We start from the raw sequence: 22725 nt of genomic DNA on the forward strand, positions 1-22725 counted from the left end.
AAGGGACTTTTTGCTTCTTAAATGCAGGCACAGTATCTTCACTAAATGCCCTAACTTGACCTTGGCTTATTGGAGTGAGGAGTCGCCTTAAAAAGACCAAGCAAATGATGTTTCCAAGTCACCTGCGGATACAGAAGTTTTGTTCTAAGAAGCTTCTAACTCACTGGAAGTGCAACTGGTACCAACTTGACCCTGAGGTTTTCTACCTTTCCCATCGGGAGAGGACTCCTTGGTCTTAAGGAGTCTTGGCGAACGTGTGGTTTTGTGGAACAAAATGGAAGACATTTTAAAAACGCAGGTTGTTGTAAGCCTCGGGTCAGGTGGGCACGCAGGAAAAAGAAGTATCTCAGAAACATGGCCACCAGTTTGGGGAGAGTGTCAGCCTAAGTATAGAGATACAGAGACATGAGCAGCTAAGAGTTGATTGTTAACCTCCCAAACTCAATTCAATGTGACAGTGACACTTCACAGCACATTGCATCCAATCTCATTTGAAGCTGACAAAGATTGTTTCTGCTTTACATCTATTGGTTTATTAATGGTCTACAGCCTCTTAAGCAGATGCATATTCATTAGGTAGCCAGCTGTTAGGAGGTTCCCAGATGTCGAATGTAACTCTGTCTTGGAACATATTTTTTTTTCCTTATCATGAAACAAAGTAATTGAGGCCTTATTAAAGAACCAGTTAATTACTAAAGCGGTACCTTATGCCACCCTTTTTATCATTCAAAACCAAGAACTCTTGGGACATCCAAAAAATTTGGTGAGGAGACGGTATTTAAGAGCCAACCTTTATTATATATATTTTTTATAACGAACAGATACTGTTTGTGTAGAGACACATTCATACACTTCCACACTGGAGGAATTAAAGGCATGTGAAGAGTTCTTAACAACTGACAAGTTTTTCAGCTACAGTGTCCTTTCCTTGGTTCGTTACAGGAATTAGGTCTAAAGAACAGCACTGATAAACCTAGTAAATTCATTGTAATTAAGGTACTTCCATGATATTTCTTTCATCTGGTTTTATTACTTTCCTGTAAAAGAGAACTTGAAAAATGGTTCCTTGTGTAACCTATGCCTCAAATCTCATTTTGTATTTTCCATTAAAGATAATATTTTCCCATAAAAAATAAGGTAGTTTAATTATTGACAATCAAGGTAGAATTTTCACATTGCCAGGTATTTCTAAATACTCTTTCAAGCCCTATTCTAAAGAGGTCGGTTCTAATATTCCCATAAGAGCAACTTGAAATCTAGAAATTCCACTTTTACTTTTATTTGGTATCCGGGCATCTCAATTCTAAATCTCAGGTACAAGGATCACAAGAAGAAAGCACAAATTGCCAAGAGTGCACAATCTTAGAACAGCGCAGCACACTTTTGAAATGGAGTCCTTAACCACGTGATCCGGCGCCACCCACCCTTAGCCAGTGGCTTCCTCTCACGTATCTTTTGATCCCTTGGGTGTCTTTGTGTTATCCTACTCTAAATCTGCTGGATTTTTCTGCTTTTGAGAGTTGGGTAATGTCTTATGCTAAGCTCTGTCACCATTTCTACAAAAGGTTTACCTTTCAGAAGTGATCAGTTTTTATTTGCTCTGCGGGGTATCTCCTGAGGTTGACCTTTAGAAAATGCAAATAGATTACATAAACATTTCAGGGCTGGCTTCAAAAACCTATTAGTTAACAACCATTTACTAGCTGTCTACTATGCGCAGAGCATTACACAGTGTCTAGGGACGATATGGTCAGAGCATAGAGATGGCAAAAAAAAAAAAAGCTGACAATTTTATCTGTGTGGCATGTACAATCTCTGAATTCAAAGGTCTGAAATATTAATGGACGGGTCACGAGGAATAGTGAAGTGAAATTGAATTGGGACCCTAAGGACCTGTCCTAGGAGATGTGGCTTTCCTAACTACCTTGATGTCTCAGAACCTGTTTCCTCATCTGTAACAAGGGGATAGTGACGATCTTACCTTCTCAGCTTAGGGATCCTGTGAAGATCTGGGAAGACATAAACAGGAACCCACTGTGTAAGCTGTCATATGCAAATAGAAGTTATCACTATTTGAAACTCTCAATCTGCATGTATACGTGGTCCTTTAGATACAAACTATTCGTGTCTTTCACATACAAATGAACTATTAATGCATTTCAGGTTCAACAGTAAATATCAAACTATTGCCATATGATTTCCTATTTGTTTCTTTTTTGTTTACATATATGTTTTATTTTAAAGAAAGTCCCAGTCAAGGGAACCCTCTATGACAATGGTGACAAGAAAAGAAAAAGGGGCCTTCAGAATATTCCATTTCCGGGAGTGACAGCTACTCAGAGGAGCTTTCGAGGAGTTGTCTCAACACGCTGAACACCCATCATTAGCGTGACACTTGCCTATCTCCCCTGGTCCATGTGATGCTCCAACCGCACCCACGAAACTTCTGGCAGTTCTTTCTCCACGTGGAGTCTTCACGTGTGGAGTTCTCCAGGGCTGACTGACCCTTCCTCTTGCTCAGCAGGGCGGCCCCTTCTCATCAGTCTTCAGATCTCTGTTAAAAGCTCCCTTCTCAGAGAGGCTTCCCCAGTGACCCCCCCTGAGTCAGGCCGTCCTTCTAGTCTTTTGTAACAGCACTTGACCATCTCCTTCGGAACTCTTATCACCTGCCCACACTTCCACGTGGTGATCTCAGGGGGAAGTTTGTTTGCAATTACCGTGGTACATAACTCGAGGTACTATGGACACATACTAAATACATAGAATATATATGAATAAACACATCAAAGGAAATTTGGGTACAGGTCCTTGCTGGTTTGGTGACCCATTTGAAGACCGCAATCTCACTTCCTAGTTGGGAAGATTCGGATTTTATACATCATTAAAATTACGATGACTCTTTTGATATTGTTTTCCTTGATTTAATTTTTGATGAATTAAAAGGGAAAATACAGGCCAGGCTCAGTGGCTCAGCCTGTAATCCCAGTATTTTGGGAGGCTGAGGTGAACGAATTGCCTGAGCCCACGGGTTCAAGACCAGCCAGGGCAATTTGGCGAGACCGCGTCTCTACATTAAATAAAAAATTAGGCCGGGCTTGGTGGCTCAGCCTGTAATCCCGCGCCCTTGGGAGGCTGAGGTGAGTGGATTGCCTAAGCCCGCGGGTTTGAGACCCACCTGGGCAGCGAGACCTCATCTCTACAATAAATCAAAAAATCAGCCGGGCGTGGTAGCGCATGCCTGTAATTCCGGCTACTTGGAAGGCTGAGGCGGAAGGATCGCCGGAGCCCAGCAGGTCGAGGCTGCGGTGGCCGGGAGTGGCCACTGCACTCTAGTCTGGGCAACAGAGTGAGACTCCAACTCAAAAAAAAAAAAAAAACCAAAAAAAAAAAATTAGCCGGTCATGGTAGCCCGCGCCCGTAGTTCCAGCTACTTGGAAGGCTAAGGTGGAAGGATCGCCAGATCCCAACAGGTCGATGCTGGGGTGGTGGTGAGTGTGCCACTGCACTCCAGCTGGGCGACACAGTGAAAACTCCAACACACACACACACACACATACACACACACACACACAAAAGTGAAAATGTTTTTAAGAATCTATGAATACTGGAACCAAGTCCACTGTCTATATTTTAGCTGCATTTAAAAAAGAAAGTAGTTGGCCAGGTGTGGTGGCTCACAACTGTAAACCCAGCACTCTGGGAGGTCGAGGTGGGAGGATCGCTTGAGCCCAGGAGTTTGAGATCAGCCTGAGCAACATAGCAAGACCTCATCTCTACAAAAAATACAAAATTTAGCTGGGTGTGGTGGTGTGCGCCTGTAGTCCCAGCTACTTGGGAGGCTGAGGCAGGATTGCCTAAATCCAAGAGGTCAAGGCTGCAGTGAGCTGTGATCATATCACTGTACTCTGAGACTCTGACTCAAAACAAAAAACCATCATGAGAATGAGCAAGTTGAATGTGCTTTGCAAAAGGCTTGGTGTTGCCATTTCATGAATTGCATGGAAACCTTGCAAGATTATTCCCCCGGGGATCAAATTTATCTAGGATTAATAAGGAACACTATGAACATGGGTGCACTATGGCTATGGTCATATCCTTCTGTGAGATGTTTACTGGGTCCCTTGCAAACAGGTCAGAGGCCTTGAGGTCAGACCCATTTTTCTCTCTTCTCAAAAGATGAAAAAGATCTGAAACGTTTACAACTCACCAAGCACCCAGTGTCTGTCTATGCTTTTCTCAAAAACCCAAAGTGGGTAAGCAATTTACTCTTCATAATCATAAAGCTAGTAGACAGGCCCCTGTGTATCAGAAAAAAGTCTCGAAAATGGAGCAAATGCTATGGTGTCATCAATTTCTAATATCCAGCATAGAGGGAGCAATCTCGCTTGACAGGTATTTTGCTGGTGACCGGTGAAAGGCAAGACTCAATTCTTTGTACCTCAGTCAGACTGTCTTATAACCAGAATGAATCAAGCACATGGACATAGCAGACCAGGAAATTATCTTCTCTGATAATTCTCCACAACTGCAGGTGCCAAGTGCTGTTGCCACTGAGGGGCTCCCACTCCCACCCTTACCAACACCTACCCCTGAGACTGGACTTGTTTCACAAACTTTCACCAAAACGTTATCACAGCAGCACGAAAGAAGAAATAGAAATGCATCCAGCTATATTTATTAAGTCAGTAAAGAGATACGCAAACATGTAAAATAATGCCATTGTTCTCGGTTTTATTTTGGAAAATATAGCTTACAAACTTGCAACTTATGTTCACATGAAATGAGTTTGTTATTTTAAAGTCAATATTTTTAAAGTTTTGTGATTTTTATTTCAAATACAGGAAATATTAATAGGTATAACCCCCATAACAAAACAAAAGCTCTTGGGGTCCTCAGTTTTTAAGGGTGTAAAAGGAGGCCTGAGACCAAACTGCTCCATATACCAACGATATACTCTCTTATCTTATTACAAAATAGAAAAAAAAAAGCCTGCTTGGAGCATTTAAGAACACAACTGCAAGACGTATGATTAAGAAAAATCAGAGCCGGGCTCGGTGGCTCAGCCTGTAATCCCACGCCTTTGGGAGGCTGAGGTGAGTGGATTGCCTGAACCCGCGGGTTCGAGACCCGCCTGGGCAGCGGGACCTCATCTCTGCAATAAATCAAAAAATCAGCCGGGCATGGTAGCGCACGCCTGTAGTTCCGGCTACTTGGAAGTCTGAGGTGGAAGGATCACCGGAGCCCAGCAGGTCAAGGCTGCGGTGGCTGGGAGCGGCCACTGCACTCCAGTCTGGGCGACAGAGACTCCAACTCAAAAAAAAAAAGAAAAAAGAAAGAGAAAGAAAAATCAGGCTGAGCAGTGGCTTCATGCCTGTAATTCCAGCACTTTGGGAGGTGGAGGCAAAGAAGACTGCCTGAGCCCAGGGGTTTGAGAGCAGCCTGGGCAACTTCCTGAGACCTCGTCTCTACTAGCCAGGTGTGGTGATGTACACCTGTGGTTCCAGCTACTTGGAAGGCTGAGGTGGAAGAATTGCCTGAGCCCAGTAGTTGGATAGGCTGAGACTCCAACTCAAAAAAAGAACAAGAAAAAGAAAAACCAAATGGAAAGAAAAGGCAGGATTCCATAGTTCAGAACTCAGTTGTTTAAAATGATGACATTTACTTTAAGAAGGAAATTAGACTCATTTTTGCCCATCAGGACTTCAAATCCCTCCCTCCTCCCCACCCCCGTCCCTGGGAAGCCAGGCATTGAATGGGCCATGTGCTGATTTCCTGGTCACTGGGGGAGAGCAGGCCCCGTGGAAAGGGTGCAGGAAGGAACAATGTATTAGCAAGGCCATCATTAAGAAAAAAGAAGACACACAAGAATGGGGGTCACAGCAAGTTAGAAGTAAACAAAAAATTCTTTCAGAATGTCGTTAGTCTTTATATCTGATTGCTTATCTGGGTATCAGAATAGCAAGATCTTAGTCAACAAAACTGCAAGAAGTCAATCAAACAAGATCTCAGCTTGTAAAGCAAAGAGCAGTCTAATGAGTTATTTGTATGACAAATCCTATCCAAACACTCACATTGACAACTCTCCCTCACATCAACACTAATGTGGAAAGCGAGTCAATACATTCACAGAACAATTCTTTTACAATTTCCTTGCAGCTAAAAAAAAAAAAAAGGAAGTGGAGTTAAATTCATGCAGGCAGCAAAACCTTCAATTAAAAGCCAACTTAAGTAGAAGTCTCTCAGGCATTCTTAACTATACTCCACTTTTGAAAATAAAACAGGAACATGAACTTTGGAACTTGCTGTGTAAACTGATATTCAAATGTTTAGCACGACTAGCACAAAGAAAGTTGTTGATATATAAACATTCACACAAAACATAGGAGGCAGAAAGATATTTACAGTACATATGTCAGTGCTGGTGGGTCACACTCATCATTTTATTTAACTATCCAACACTTCAAGGCTTAAGTTCATTTTGGAAAAAATGTATTAGGGCTGAGAGGTCAGGTAAATTGATGACAGTCACACAGACAGCAAGTGACTGAAATGGGATTTCATCTGTCTCTTCCAAGCACACATTCAACACAGTGCTGTCTCCCAGGAGGGCTGAAATACAAAACCGGTTTATTTCAGAAATCCATTTAACATAAGGCATGTTCCATGCTCAGTACACATTTAGCTTTATTTCCTAATATACCAGCTAGAAAACTGTACCATCAAGCCTGATCTTCATAATGAGACAAAGTTCAGAAAGAAGATAAATTCTTCTTTAGCTCACTAAGAAGGAAAACTGTTTTTAAAAAGTACTAACCCCTCCCTCCACATGCAACTACAGGCCTCAACTTTTTAGTGCCTACCCCTAAACCAATAGTATTCTGTCACTCAGGCCATTTATTTCACACAAAAAAAGGAAACATCTAACCAAAATCATTCAGGCACCACATTTTAAACAATAAAGGAAACATCTAACCAAAGTACTGTATAAGAACACTGTACACTTATGGTTCTTGAAGATCAAAGAAGTAAAAAAAAAAAAAAACAACTAGAGAGGAAAACAGAAATGAACCCAGAGTGGCTGGCAGACTCACCATCCATCAATTACTCGCACAGTAACTTTTCCCCCTCACAGTATCAGGCAGAATAAAAAACAGATACAGAGAGGCTCTGGTTGAAATGGGTATAGGACAGGCAGAAGGGAGCCTGATGAGTAATTTAAGAAAGAAAGAACATATTCTTGCCAACCCCAAATGACTTCAAGGTACTCTGTCTTTCTTCGCAGCACCACTTAGTAACCCTTCAGAGACAAATCATTACACTGGACAGACCTGCAGTGAGGCAATTGTTATGTTTTTCTTTCTGAAAAGAAAGAAAAAAACACAGATAACAAGTTGTATGTTGAAGTTCAACACAAAAGGAGAGATACAACATAGGAAGGCATAATGCAGAAACTGCTTATTAGGAAAGAATGTAAAGCGCAAAAGTTCAGATACAAAAAATATTTACTTCCTCTAAAAACCATATATATTTGAGAAGGTGAAGATACACAGAAAAAATGTATTTAAGCTTCTGGATCTTGAACATCAGAGGGGATAGTCTACTGTGCTGCCACCAGAGGTTGGCTTGATTGCTCTGAAGTAACAACACTTGAAAGCTCCTATTCTTTGAAACTAATTTAAACACACTGAATTGTTGAAAGATTAAAAACCGCAGTCAGCTAATTACACTCTCTCTCATCTCTTATTCAGCAAATGAATCACTTTTCATTACCACTTAGCTGAAGTACATGAATTTCTGCCTAATTAGAAATGTTGTAGATGGAACATTAGCAAGAATGGAGCAGGTCAGGATATCTTTGCTGCTTCATTTTTAATTCCTAACAGTAGAGTCTGATAGGAAAGAATAGAGAAATCATTAAATAATTTTGAATTATTTATAAAAATTACTTTGCTTAAATTATAATTATTTCTTCCCCAAATGGTCTCAAATGTCTAACAGAATAAAAGAAAAAGCAGTGCAACATTGATTTTAATGAACATTTTAATGGTGTATAACAGAACATTATGAATACAATGGGAACAAAATTTTATCAATTTAATAAAAAAAAAATTTCCAACATAAAGTAGGGAGGTAATAATTGGATATCTATATTATAGTATTTATTTTGAAAAATATTTCCAGCTTGAGGGTGAAACAATTAATTTTGCATTCCAAACTCTAGAATCATGATTTTCATGTGAGCTTAATGCAGAATTACAGCAGAAAAACAAAACCATCTTAATTAATTTCCTTTATTTGTCATTAAATCAATAAAATCTTTGACTGCTACAGGTCTCCTTTAATAATATATATTTAACTCCTATTGGAACCATATTGCTAATGCCATATTATATACACTCAAAACCAAAACAAAATACTGCATAAAACCTAAAAGCGAACATTGAGTTCTAACATTTATATTTAACTTAAGGTTTTAATGGATTTTTACCTTTTCAGACACCAAAATAATAATAAAATAAATATTTTTCTCTTTCGACTGTTCCTGACTTAAATGATGGCTACAGGGATAAACACGGAAAGAAGCCTTGCCAAGTTAATCACTGCAAATTGTAAATAATGACTGCTAAAAACAAACAAAACACTGGAGGGTTTTTTTTTCTTTTAAAGGAAACCATAGAGCAGTCCTGAAAAAATATTTTTCCTAGTTCTGCACAGGATAATTACAGCAGAAGACATGAGAAAAGTCCCATAGCTATCACCAATTGCTTAAAGAGGTTTTGTTACAATAAAAATTTGGATAGTATAATAGCAGTGTTGCTGGAACATTAGCAAAAGTATATACATTCCAGTTACCTTTGATTTAGCCATAATCACATATGTATGCTTTTTTTGGACAAAAATATATATTTTTATAAAAAACTGATCATCCAACTTTAATGATTTCATATATGGACTCAAAAGTGGTAGTAAAAGGAACAGACCCAATTATGACAAGGCGATTCAGGGACAGAAAAATCAAGTTCCTCAGGAAAAGAAAGTATAAAATTAGAGATCCAAACATTTATTCAGTCTTCCCACAAATTATGATGTTACACGAGCTCTTCAATTTATAAAGGCTTTCAATGGTCTCATCACCCCATTTGTGGTCTATCCTCACTGGAAAAAAAATGATTCTGTCTCATCTGAAGTGCTCTTGCCTGGCCTTCTGAAATACTAGATAGTTCACTTTTATAAAACAGCCTTTTTGGTTCTTTATGTAGGTTTATTTTAATTAACTGATAAAAGAAAGGGGATTGATTAGCATTTTCCATCCCAACATCACCTATCTGCACAGCTAGAAGTTCTTCATTCAATCTGCTTCTTTACAATCTCTTATTTGCTAAAGTTGGCAAAACTTGCAAAGGCATCTTGCTTGGGTTGCACAGTTCCAGAAGTCATGGCTATGCCGGGCATGCCCATCCCCACTGTGCCTGTCAAACCCATCCCAGCAGCTGACATCCCTATGTTCATGTTCATGCCCATCATGCCCTGGTTCATCATTGTGGCATTTCCAAGAGGGCCCATTCCCATGGTGCCAGTCATCACATTGGGCATACTCATAGGCATGGGTCCTCCCATCAAAGTGTTAGTTTGGGGCCGGACAGGAAGCATGTTCGATGGAGAACTGAGGTTCACAGCTCCAAAGCTTTGAGTCATCACATTCATAGGCTGCTGCATATCTAACAGAAGAAAAGAGAAAGAAGAACTTTACCACATGAATTCTCGGATTCACAGAGCAGAATCTAATATAATCTTTCTGACCATCAATACTTCTAGCCCCAATACAATTCCTTTATAGTGATTTTATAAAAGAAGTCAGTTCATTTGGACTGGCCACTCTTGAGAAATATTCAGTGGCTGTTGGCCCTGGTTTCCCAAAAATGTAGAAACAGTAAAGAGTGGGTTGGGGAAAAAGCATAAGCCAATTTAAAAACATTCCTACAAAACTCTATCATTAAAACCTACCTAGCAAGTTGGCAAGAGCTAGTGTGTATCAAAATGTTAAAAAAGTTTATATCCTTTGGCTCATTCTATTTTTAGAACATTGTATTAAGGAAAAAGTCAGATGTATGAAGATTTACACAAAATCCTAGAGTTATTTATTTAAAAAAGTTGGAAACAACCGAAATAATCAGCAACAGAATCATGTACTGATGTGATGGCTAACGACAAGGATCTAAAAAGTATTTTTCCTAGGAACATTCAGGCTGGGTGTGGTGGCTCAGCTTGTAATCCCAACACTCTGGGAGGACTGCTTGAGCCCAGGAGGCCAACATTGCAGTGAGCCAAAATCATGCCATTGTATTTCAGTATGAAAGAAAGAACAACATCCTGTCTCTTTAAAAATAATTACAAAAAGAATATTCAACACAGAGTAAATGGTCATAACTTAAAGCTGAATGAGAACAGCAGGAAACAAAACGATATAAAAGACTGATCCCAAGTATTAAAAATATGCTTAGAAAAGATGGAAAGAAACATGTGCTAATGGTGATTACCCCTAGACAGTGGAGTTCAGATGATTTTTGTTTCCTCATCATACTTACCTATATTAAAAAACATTGGTACAGCAAATATGGTTTGTGATTGGGCTCCCAAAACTCACCACAATACAACAAATGCTATCATGCCAAGAGTAGAATACAAAGTAAGCCCATGTGCCAGGAGGGTATCAAACGAGTACATGTAAAAAGATCTAAAGTGACCACACTTCAGTTAACCTTAGCTAGTGTATGTTATGTATTTTTATTTCATAGCTGGGAGAAGTCCTGGCACGAGGGCAAAAGACTGGAAGTACATAAGCAGAGAGATGTCTTGAGGTCACTTACTCTGTTGCTGAATCATTGTATTGAGTGATGGCTGCTGGGGTTTGGAAGGCTGCATACCAGGTAGTAAGTTGTCGAGGCTGATGTTTACACTGGGGTCAGACCAAGTCGAGGGCAGGGTTTTGCTGACTGATTTCTGGACCATATCTGTATTCTGATTATAGAGAGGATTAGGCTTCTGCAGCACTGTGCTAACATTTTGCAAAGGCTGGAAAATAGAAAAATGCTCTAAAAAGTAAGCATCTATTCCATAAAGATTATCAGGTAGTAATTCAATCACAATAATGAACATTTGAAACTAGAAAGAATCAGAAATATTCTACGCTAATGTCTTTAATACTCTGAATCATCAGCTTCCCAAAGAAGTACCTCTTAAGTCTCAATCAGGTTTGAGATAGAAGAGACCAACAACACATTTACATTAACAATCGTTTTCCCATCTTCCAAAGTCTAAAAGGCACAGCCCTGGCAAATGCCTAGGATGACTGCCTACTTCAGGTTAGTATAGCTTCAAGGAAATATAGAAGTGGAAATGTATTCAGCATATGACTTCTCATGCTATCAAAGGCCATCACAGAGCCAATTACATTTCATGTATCCTGATCGACATTTCCCTGCTCTGTGCTCACCTCTACTGCCTAAAGCGAGTAACACTATGGGAACTTCATATACATGGACCAAATTAGGAAAAAGGCGAAATTCAAGAGAAAGAAGCAGAGGTTCCTGGTGGTTACTAAGGATAACTAAGGGACAGAAAAAAGGAATAGGAACAGAAAGAATAATAAAAAATGTACCGATGCAAACAATTACAACAGCTACCATTAAGACCGTAAATAAAATAGACAGGCTTTATGCTTAAACTGTACACTAGGTCTAACCCTGTTATACAGAACAATCACCTTTCTGCTTCTTTCTTCTCTTCCTTCATCCTAACATCCCAAAGAAGAGAATCTGCATATTAAAATGCATAATTAGCATCATTAACAAATATTCTCAATAGCCTGAGTCAAAACGGCATGGCCCTGGTACAACTCAAACACATTTTCCAATCCTGCAATTGTTTGAATTCTAAGCTAGTACTGGTATTTGGCTTTAACTATAAAAAAGTGAATTAAGAAGCTCCTGTTTTGGTTGTTTTCCTTTATGAAAATGAAAGTTGAAAGAAAAGCTACATTATGTTTCTATAATGTAGAAGAGGCCCAGAATTGAGGAGAACATTCACCATTTGAGAGAATGACTTTCTACAAACAACGAGGGATACTTCTCAAAGGACATAACCAGCAATTTTACTAAATGAATGCTTGCCGTGGGTGAAAAAGGTATCTCTATTCCTTTTTCTGAAACAGGATTTTTAAACCCTACTAAATACTGATCTGTGATTTAATACATATTTGGCACATTCCTCCTCTGTGCGGGCACCACGCTTGGTTTTACAGTGACTACAATATAGGTGGAAGGCCTTGCCTTCCAGAATCCAAACGACTACACCAGGGGAAGGAGTGTAAAGAATGCAGTGTGCCAAAGTGTATACATATACACACATATATGCATGCACATAGAAAGGGCTTATTTTTTTGCTTTCTGCTAATCTATCATTATTTGAGTTAGAGCATCAAAAAAAGAGTACAAGTGACAATTTCCAAAAGACGCAGACGATGTACCTGTGATCGTGACATGGGCAAGCCAAGCCCTACAGTATTAGTGCTCATCATAGAGAAATTCATACTCTGAGAAGATGTCATGGTTGCCTGGGATGAGCCCATAAGATCAAACAAGTCTGAAGAATTTGAGGCAGCTGGAGGTGGGCCTAGAGCTGGTTGTGAACCACTCACAAGCTCCACTGCTGGCTGTGAGGCACCGCCAAAGAGCTCGCCACTGGAAGCAACGGGGCCGGACGGGGCTTGGTTGAAGGCACTCCAGTCACCAAAGTCTCCATTCCCACTTGTTGCTGTTACTAAAACAGAAAGAACTTTAAGGGTAAGAAACTTTCAAATATAACAATCTATGAACTGAAACAAATTAGAGCTGATCCGAGTCCATCCAGATTAACATCTGCAGGTGCCATCTCCATCTGGACATTATCCTTTCTCATGAATATTACACAAGAGTTAACAAGGTGGCAAGGAAAAAAAAAAAACTCCCAGCCATGAAGTAAAAATCCATCTCTTGGCAGGTCTGCAGGAAACACACAGAAATTACCATAAAAACTTCCCTTTAATCAAGTTTACATATCAAATATGCTTTCAGCTGAACAAGTATCTAGTGTGGGACTCTGAAAAGCAAGAAGAAAACTCTCAACTGGTTAAACTTTTTGCTGGAATCGCCAGAATCCTCATGTAACGAGACACTCAGTAAAACCAGAGAACTCATTTAATTCATTCACTATTTGGAAAGGTTCAAGAACTCAAACTACAATTTATGCTGGTTTGTGCAATTTTTAAAACCCCAAGAACATGAGATTAAATTTCTTTTTTAAAAAATCCCCAAAACAAAAAAGCATGGAAGAAAAAGCAAACAAACAAACAAATAAAATGAAGGGTAGGTTCACGCCTGTAATCTCAGCATTTTGGGAGGCCAAAGTGGAAGGACTGCTTGAGCCCAGAAGTTTGAAACCAGCCTGGGCAACATAGCAACACCTCATCTTTAAAAAAAAAAAAAAATTCAAAAAATTACCAGGTGTGGTGGCACACACCCTATAGTTCCCCAGCTATTTGGGAAGCTGAGGCAGAAGGATTGCCTGAGCCTAGGAAGTTGAGGCTGTGGTGAGCCATGACTGCGCCACTGTACTCGAGCCTGGGCCACAGAGTGTGACTCTGAGCCAAATCAAAGCAAACCAAGCCAAGCCAAGCCAAGCCCAAGACAATACTCTTATCACTATACTTCACAATATAAATACAAATTTAAGGTTGAATGCATTCAATATAACATATGTTTTATTTTATTACAGAGATGAGGGATAAAAGTAAGGCTTGGCTTAACTCCACAAACAGGATGCATGCAGGTGAAGTCTGGGCCTTCAACGGGCCCTCACTTTCCCTGGTTTGGGAAGTGTCACATATCCTTTGTGCTGTTACATGCCTCCCTCCCCTGGCAGTGCCCAGCAACTGCTGATTTGTCCCTTGTGCTATTGTGATTAATGTTCAGGTCCGACTTATGAGTGAGAATATGTGGTATTCAGTTCTTTGTTTCTATGTTAGATCACTAAGTATGATGGTCTCTAACTCCATCCAATTTGCTGCAAAGTCCATGATTTTGTTTTTCTTTATGGCTGTATAATACTCCATTGCGGATATGCATCAAATTTTCTTTATCCCTTCCATTTTTGATGGTCAGTGTGGTTGGTTCCATGTTTTTGCTACTGTGAATAATATGGCTATAAATATGCGTATACAGGTGTCTTTTTGGCTGAATAGGTTGATAGAATGTAGTGTTAAAGGTATGGATTTTGTAGCTTACTGGCTATGCAGCCCTGAGCAAATTACTTAACCTCAATGTGCCCAAGTTATGGGGATTAAATACTTTTATGCATAGTAAAGTGCCACTTAAGGTTTGTTATTGTTACTCTGAATTAACTGTGAATGTCCAGGTGAGAGCCAAGGCACTACACTATCCTTTTTGTGTCATATAAGTATTAAGTCAAGCTTCTGTAAATTCTGCATATGTAGTATTAACTATTTGGAATACATGGTTATAAAGGCAAGGGCTATTAAAAAAAATTTTTTTTAAACTAGGCTATAGATGTACCTAAGTAAATAAGCCTTTCCTTAAGAAAGGGGCAGCCGGGCTCGGTGGCTCAGCCTGTAATCCCGCGCTTTGGGAGGCTGAGGTGAGTGAACTGCCTGAGCCCACGGGTTCAAGACCCGCCTGGGCAACTTGGCGAGACCTCATCTCGACAATAAATCAAAAAACCAGCCGGGCATGGTAGCACATGCCTGTAATTCCAGCTACTCGGAAGGCTAAGACGGAAGGATCGCCGGAGCCCAGTGTGCCGAGGTTGCAGTGGCCACTGCACTCCAGTCTGGGCAACAGAGTGAGACTCCAACTCCAAAAAAAAAAAGAAAGAAAGAAAAGAAAGGGGCAGCTAGATAAGTATGAATAAATGAAAGTTGAAAAGCAAAAGGTGAAAAAAGAGCTACATAAAAACTGTCACCTGAAAGCGAGTAGTATGTATTTCCAAGTTAATTAATACCATCTCATTGCAGTCCATGTTCACTTACAACTTGGAAATACATTTTGTCTAGCCTAAAAGGTAACCGACCACTGTAATACTGTGTTTCATTATGCTAAATATCAAAAGAGAACAATAACATGAACTCTTTAAAATTATATTCTTCTATTACCACATTAAAATGTAAGTACCCTCAAAAGAGAAAATAATTCACTTAGAAACCCTAAGCTCTACCGACAATTTAATATAAAAACTGGGCTAATATTCATTACCTCTGGGTTTTACTAAAACACATCTTTGATCTCCTTTACAGAAGAGATTGCATTCATTGTTTTACAATTAGTTCTATATATTAAACAATTCAAACTGATTTAAGTAAGAACACTGAATAGAGGTAAACCTTATATTGATTTTCTATTTACTTGGGGTAAAATATGTTGCCCCATCTAAAAACTTAGTATCTGGCATGATTAATCACGAGAGGAAGAGATTTCTAGGGGGGCATATATTGTTCAGAAATGATTAATCATTGTTGCAACAATTTCGGCCCCCTGCGTAATGGTGATCAGGTGATATTAATCACATGCATATAGATGAAGAGATGTATCACTTAGGCAAAATTAACATATTCAAATTATTTGCATAGTAGGCAACTTGATATACATAAAAACTTTGAGAATTACACAGGGAGTCTGTAAAATTAGGGCAATGTTTACTTTCCATTTTGATTTGCCTAAAGTAAGGTATCAACCCTTAAAAGGCATAATCACACTCACAAAATGAAGCAGATAATTACTCAACAATTATCCTCCTAGTTCAGCATGAGGACTGCATGAGCCCAGGAGTTTGAGACCAGCCTACGCAATATAGCAAGACCTCGTCTCTACAAAAAATAAATATTAGCTGGGTGTAGTGGCGTGTGCCTATAGTTCCAGCTTCTCAGGAAGTTGAGAAGGGAGGATCGCCTGAGCTCAGAAGGCTGAGACTGTGGTGAGCTTTAGTGGCTGATTGTGCCACTACAGTCCAGCTTGGGCAACAGAGTGAGACCTTAACTCAAAAAAAAAAAAAAAAAAGGAAAAAAGACAAGTCCTTCAACTTCACTCTTGATATTTAAGCCTATATTCTGCTTCAATGTTGGTTTTTTTAAAATTTCTACTCTAACACAGAGTGAGTGAGAAAGTTTTGCCTGAGGTTCTACTGCTCACTATTTTAGGATATGTCATCATTAAGTTGCTATTTTTCATTAAAATACTCTATAATACTGAAATTTCAAAGGAATAAATTTTAGTAAGACAGTCTACCCAATCTCAATGTTCCTTTTATTCATGAAAATCACATAAGCTAAACTAAACATAAACCATAATATTCTTGCTGCTAAAATGAGATTATTTTTACATACTTACATGTCCCACACTCTCTAAAAAAGGCAAAAATTGACAGGCAATTTTCTTTAGATGTAGCTGAGTAGTCTGTAATCAAATAGGAACATTTAAAACATTTGCCCAATAAAACACTTTGTGAATAAATTCTTTTTTTTTTTTTTTGAGTTGGAGTCTCACTCTGTCACCCAGACTGGAGTGCAATGGCCGCTCCCGGCCACCGTAGCCTCGACCTGCTGGGCTCTGGCGATCCTTCTGCCTCAGCCTTCCAAGTAGCTGGAACTACAGGCGCGCGCTATCACGCCCGGCTGATTTTTTTTTTATTATTATTTATTGTAGAGATGAGGGCTTGCCCAGGTGGGTCTCGAACCCACGGGCTCAGGCAATCCACTCACCTCGGCCTCCCAAAGTGCTGGGATTAACAGGCTGAGCCACCGACCCCGGCGAATAAATTCTTTAGGAATTAAGAAATATAAATACTGCAAGGAGAAAAATGATAAAAAGAAGTTGATTTGGGGGATGGGAGTTTTTGTTTTGATGGCCTTTTTCCTGCCCCTAGACTTCCAGCCAATCAAACTGCAGCATACCTTGGGAAGGGAAACTGCCTGATGCAGCAGCTGAGCCAAAGTCAGCAAATCCTCCGAATAAATCAGCTGATCCTCCTACAAGTTAAGAAGTTGGAAAAAGTTAAACCACCAGAACTAGAGAACAATTGTAAACAATTCCAGGATGCCAATTTAGTGCCACACAAAAAATACCCAATATTAGAGGCCCCACGTCCCTCATATAACCTAGTCTGTTGATCGAGACTTCATGTAGCTGTTCCCTGTCATCTACCACAGTCTCTTTCACGTTTCTCAGTCCTAAATCTAGTAAGGCAAATGACACCACATCTTTGGTTAAAGGTATCTCTCACTAATATTTCACAAACATAATGTGGGCTTCCAATTTATCCAGCCAATTATGCTCTCTATAAGTATCTTCAATGGCAGCCAAAACCTCTGTAAGTCATTGCTGGGGAATAAGATATTCACAAGTAACTAAATGAAGGATCCTTGATTGGAGCCTGGATTTTTTAAAAAGTGCCATTCAGAAAAACAGAACTGAGACATTAGGGAAATCTGAATATAGCATGTATATTAGATATTAATGTTTTCATGTTAAGTCCCAAATATAACTATAATATGATTACAAAGGAGAATCTCCTTGTAAGGAGATGTAAGTATTTTAGGAGCCAAATGTCATGGTGTTTGCAACTTCCTCTCAAATGGTACAAAATAAACAAATAGTACACAATAAACAAGTAACAAATAAAAAAGAACTAGAGAGAAAAAAACAAAAAATAAAAGTTGACATCAATAAATCATTTTAAACAGATAAAGTGAGAAAAATCACAGCAACGATTTTGGTAGACTATTTTTCTCCTATTGTTTACTCCAGAAAAGAGTAAATACTTGTGTTTTTAATGCATGGGAAAAATCGCCTTTTGCTATTTCTAGAGTGGTGTTGTTTTTAAAGAGATAAGATCCAAATCAGATTCTGCAAATCAGTTTCTGTGTGCATAACATCATATTCTCATACAAAAATTTATCTGTAAACACTACACAGGTAAGAATATTTACTTTTATATAAAATCTGAATAATAACATTAATTCAAGTTTTTAATATTCAATTTTATCCAATTCAACTAATGAATCAGCCAAAGATCTAAAACTGTAAATAGTTGTCCTTATTTTTGTCTGTCCTTAAGCATTTCACCTCTTAATAGTCACAACCTTAGAAGTCTATAGCAGCAGTTCAATTATGGTGCTTTTAGTGTTATGTGAACATTATATAGGTTACATCACAGCTGCTTAGCCTGCAGTGCTTAGAAACTAGCCAGGTGGGACTGGAACATCTGGGCTGCACTCAAACACCACCAGGGACAGCTTTCAACATCTGGTGCCATTTCTGAATTGTCTTATCGCTGCAAGACATTCTGCCCCATCTGCTACACTCAACTGAGTTAATTAAACTAGAACCATCTCCCCTTCTTAATATATGGCCGGCAGTAACAAAAGGAACAAATCAGTTCCTGATACATGTGTACTTGATATTTCTTTTTAATGCACATTTACTGTAGTCAACCATCAGCAGGCATAACTAATTCCTTATTCCTCCACTATGTTACAGATGCACATGCTCACATATATACATGTCCTCACTCACCAGAGAACTAATGCCAGCCAAAAGCAAAGGTCCTTCAGTCTTACCAACAGTATAGCTTATATGTCTAATTTTTACTTCAGCCAAAGGATAATACCAGTGATTTGGTTTTCTGTTCCTTAAAGGTACGTACATTATGATAAAATGTGACAAGGAACACTAAAGATCACCAAGCTCCATGTTTAAACTATATATAAACAAGCATACATATTACTAAAAACTAGGAAGCAGATGAATGTTTTCAACAGTTGCTGCTTAATATTCATACATTTGTTTTCTATAATGCTCCTTCATGCTTAAAATATTGATCAAAGTATACTGCTGGGTAACAGAATAATGGTTAATCAATGACCGTACCATTATGGGATAAGAAAATTGGAGATTATTTTAATTTGCTTCATCCAAGCAGTGACTAAACATCAACATGTAATTTATTATAAAATAAAACAAAGTTATGAATTTTCAAATCTTACCCAGTCTAGGCTACAAAGAAAATTCATGCTGAGAATACAAGCTATAGATCACAACTTTAAACCAAGTAAGGAAATTTGTTCTTGACATATATTACTCCTCTTCACTCATACTAGAGGGGTTTTGATTTCAACCTGAGAATACTTGGAGCAAAGAAAGAAAAGATGCACAGAGCTATTTTACAAATAGAAACTGCCTTTCTTTGAAAAGGATTTGGTTTTTTTCTTTAATCTTTTAAAGTGCCACATATTATGCTTCTATTGGTACTCTACACAATGTGATCTTCAATCTTGAAAACTCTCTCAAAAATTAAAAATCTCCTTATTTCATTTGGAAAACCTCTCTCTCCTAGGAGAGACAATCCATATCTGTATGTTTGATATTCACACCAAATTCCACAGAAATTTTCTATACTTAAGCATTTTCCCAGAAAACTTCTATCTAAGGGAATGTAAATAAGAGTCTACCAAAAAATGGTGCATGTGGAAGACTGCTAATTTTCATAAGACCTATCCTTCAAGATTCCCACATGAGAGCTGTCATTATAAATGAACCATTTCCATCTGCCTTCTCAGGGCAGCAAGGAGGTTATTTACAGCCACCAGCTGGGAACATGTATTTTCAAAAGCAATGCTTAGAACAAGAAAATACAGCTAAACTGGGTATGCTTAAATTACAAATAGAATTTGCTTCAACAAAGAATTTAATCTAGATTACAGAAAAACAATTTTTTGTATGAAAAATTCTAATATGTACAAAATTATAGAAATGACAAAGTGCAAAAAATTTGTAAAAACATGACAAAGAATTATTATCTATAGCATACAAGAAGCTTAAAAAAAAATCAATAAGGATGAATACCCCTAATAGAAAAAATAACAAAGGACATGAATAGATAAATCAAAACTGGCCTATAAAAATACAAAAAGTGTTCAAATTCAGTTATCAAACAGATATATAATAAAACAAAATACTGTTTTCTCCTTACCAAACTGAAAGGTTTTAAAAGGTGGCATTATAAATAATGGAGAAAAATTGGGGGGAACCCACAAAACTTAATATCCAGAAAATATGAACTGATTGGCTAAATAAATTATAGTATAGTCATACAATATAAGATTATAAAGCAATGAAAAGTTTTCTAAAAGAATAGTAACTATATAAGGAAATGGTCATGAGATCTTAGGTGAAAAAGCAGTTATCAAAACAAAAACAAAACCCATGTCTAAAAAACTTGAAAAAAAATTTATCACAACATTTTTTAAATGTTTAAATAAATATACTGACTGGATATATAGAACACTTATTTAAAAAAGAAATTCACTGAATTATCAACAGTTAACTTTATGTGTCCAAATTAAGGTGAATCACTTGCTTTCTACCAAATGAAGCATGCATTACTTTTAATAATCAGTGAAAAAGAGACAATACTAAAAAAAATTTTATTTTTAGTAAACTTGGCTTAAAACTAGACAATCCCCACCCAAATTCTTTTTTTTTTTTTTTGAGTTGGAGTCTCACTCTGTCGCCCAGATTGGAGTGCAGCGGCCACTCCCAGCCACCGCAGCCTTGACCTGCTGGGCTCCAGTGATCTTTCCGCCTCAGCCTTCCGAGTAGCTGGAATTATAGGCGTGCGCTACCACGCCTGGCTAATTTTTTTATTTTATTGTAGAGATGAGGTCTCGCCTGCCCAGGTGGGTCTCAAACCCGCGGGCTCACGTAATCTACTCACCTCAGCCTCCCAAAGGCACGGGATTACAGGCTGAGCCACTGAGCCAGGCCACCCAAATTCTAATATGTAAGTTGGTGTATGGAGGCTCTAACCAGGTGAATATTTACATGTACAAGCTCAAATAACTAGTAATTACTGAGTCCAAAGCAAGAGATTCAAAAGTAAATGTAAATGTAATTAACATTTTGGATTTAATATATCTTAGTCCTTTTAAAAGTTTTTTTCTTTTTACCTTTAAAAAGAAGAATTCAAAATATACTACAAGTCATGTATGGTCTTCCTATTTGTACTGATTATGATGTATTTTCTCTTCAATCTCAATTATTGTACTAAAAATATCTTGTGTAATAGTATGCTAGCCAAGACCTAAATTTCTTAATTAAAAAAGGACAAAGAAGACAACTTCTTTTTTAAAACGTAAGCTAAAAAAAGAAATAAAAAGAAAAGAAATGCAATGATTTTCAGCATTCTATCACTAATTGGCTTTTCTTTTTTTTTGAGCCAGGATCTCACTCTGTCGCCCGGGATATAGTGCAGGGCCATGAACAAGGCTTGACCTCCTGGCCTCAAGCGATCCTTCAACCTAAGCCTCCCAAGTAGCTAGGACTAGGCATGTACCACCACAACCAGCTAACTTTAAAAAATTTCCTTTTGCAAATACATTTTTAAAAAAAATTTCCTCTTGTAGAGAGGAGGTCTTGCTATGTTGTCTAGGCTGGTCTTGAACTCCTGGACTCAAGCAATCCTCCTGCACTGACCTCCCAAAATAATAGGATTGCAGGCGTGCACCATCACGCTCAATAGTAATTGGTTTACTTTCTGCGTACAGTCATGCATCACTTAATGATTGGGATATATCCTGAGAAACGCACTGTTAGGTGATTTTATCACTGTGTGAACATAATAGAGAGTATTTGCACAAATCTAGGTGCTAGAACCTACTATACACTTAGGCTATATGGTATAGCCTATTTTGTTACTGTACTGAATACTGCAGGCCACTGTAACACAATGGTATTTGTGTATCTAAATATTTTAAAAGTACAGTAGAAATATGCTATTCTAATCTTATGGAACCACAGTCACATATGTAACATATGACTGTACTTTAAACTAGTAATCATTTCTTAAAATGTTTACTTAACAATGCACTAAATGTAAAAGCCACCAAAACATCATTTGGCCACAGATTTTAAAACAACATCATCACAGCCAGGCACAGTGGTTCATGCCTGTAATCTCAGCACTTTGGGAGGTGGAAGCGAGAGGACTGACTGCCTGAGTTCAGGGATTCAAGACCAGCCTGAGCAACATGGCAAGACCTTGTCTCTACAATAAACCAAAAAATTAGCTGGGCATGGTGGAGCATGACTTGTAGTTCCAGCTACTTGGAAGGCTGAGGTGGAAGGATCACCTGAGCCTAGCAGGTTGAGGCTGCAGTGGCTAGGAGCATGACACTGTACTCTAGTCTGGGCGACAGAGAGAGAGAGACTCTGACTTAAAAAAAAAAAAAACAAAAAAATCACCACAAAGCAAATTTATGAAGATAGTCTCAAGTAAGTCTTGATAAATGGTTCGGTTTCACATATGTATTTTTGAAGCTGGTAAGATATTCTACAATGATTTTACCATATATACCTTTGAGAATGCTAAAAAGGATATAGATACACACACACAAGGAAATCTGAGCATCTTCTCAGAGGATATATTTATCTGGAGAGTGGTACAGACGCCATATCTGCTTAGCTTAGTTTCTGCCCATATTACCTGCATGACAGCACTATTATAAACATGGGCACATCTGGTCAATGACACCCAAATGGCACACCAAACAGCAATGTTAATATGGTATAGTCTTACACCTTCTCATGTGTAGGTCCTAAAGATTTAATACCCAATTTTCTT

At 38.4% G+C, this 22725-nt stretch overlaps 1 protein-coding gene across 3 annotated transcripts in view; it reads right to left on the reverse strand.

Annotated features, from left to right (window-relative positions):
* Positions 1–8011: 8011 nt before the first annotated feature.
* CLINT1 (clathrin interactor 1) overlaps positions 8012–22725 on the reverse strand; it is a 69715-nt gene continuing 55001 nt past the window's right edge. For 2 of the 3 annotated variants that reach the window (XM_021711083.1, XM_008055458.1), the window contains exons 9-12: positions 17000–17074; positions 12527–12819; positions 10869–11073; positions 8012–9719 (exon numbers count right to left, since the gene is read on the reverse strand). In XM_021711083.1, the coding sequence (XP_021566758.1) occupies positions 9373–9719; positions 10869–11073; positions 12527–12819; positions 17000–17074 (920 nt within the window). In that variant the 3' untranslated portion in view covers positions 8012–9372. The remainder of the gene's footprint in view (positions 9720–10868; positions 11074–12526; positions 12820–16999; positions 17075–22725) is intronic. The other variant, XM_008055459.1, reaches the window with a different exon arrangement.

This window comes from Carlito syrichta, unplaced genomic scaffold (assembly GCF_000164805.1).
Source record: "Carlito syrichta isolate Samal-C Ts95f unplaced genomic scaffold, Tarsius_syrichta-2.0.1 Scaffold301856, whole genome shotgun sequence".
NCBI lineage: Eukaryota > Metazoa > Chordata > Mammalia > Primates > Tarsiidae > Carlito > Carlito syrichta.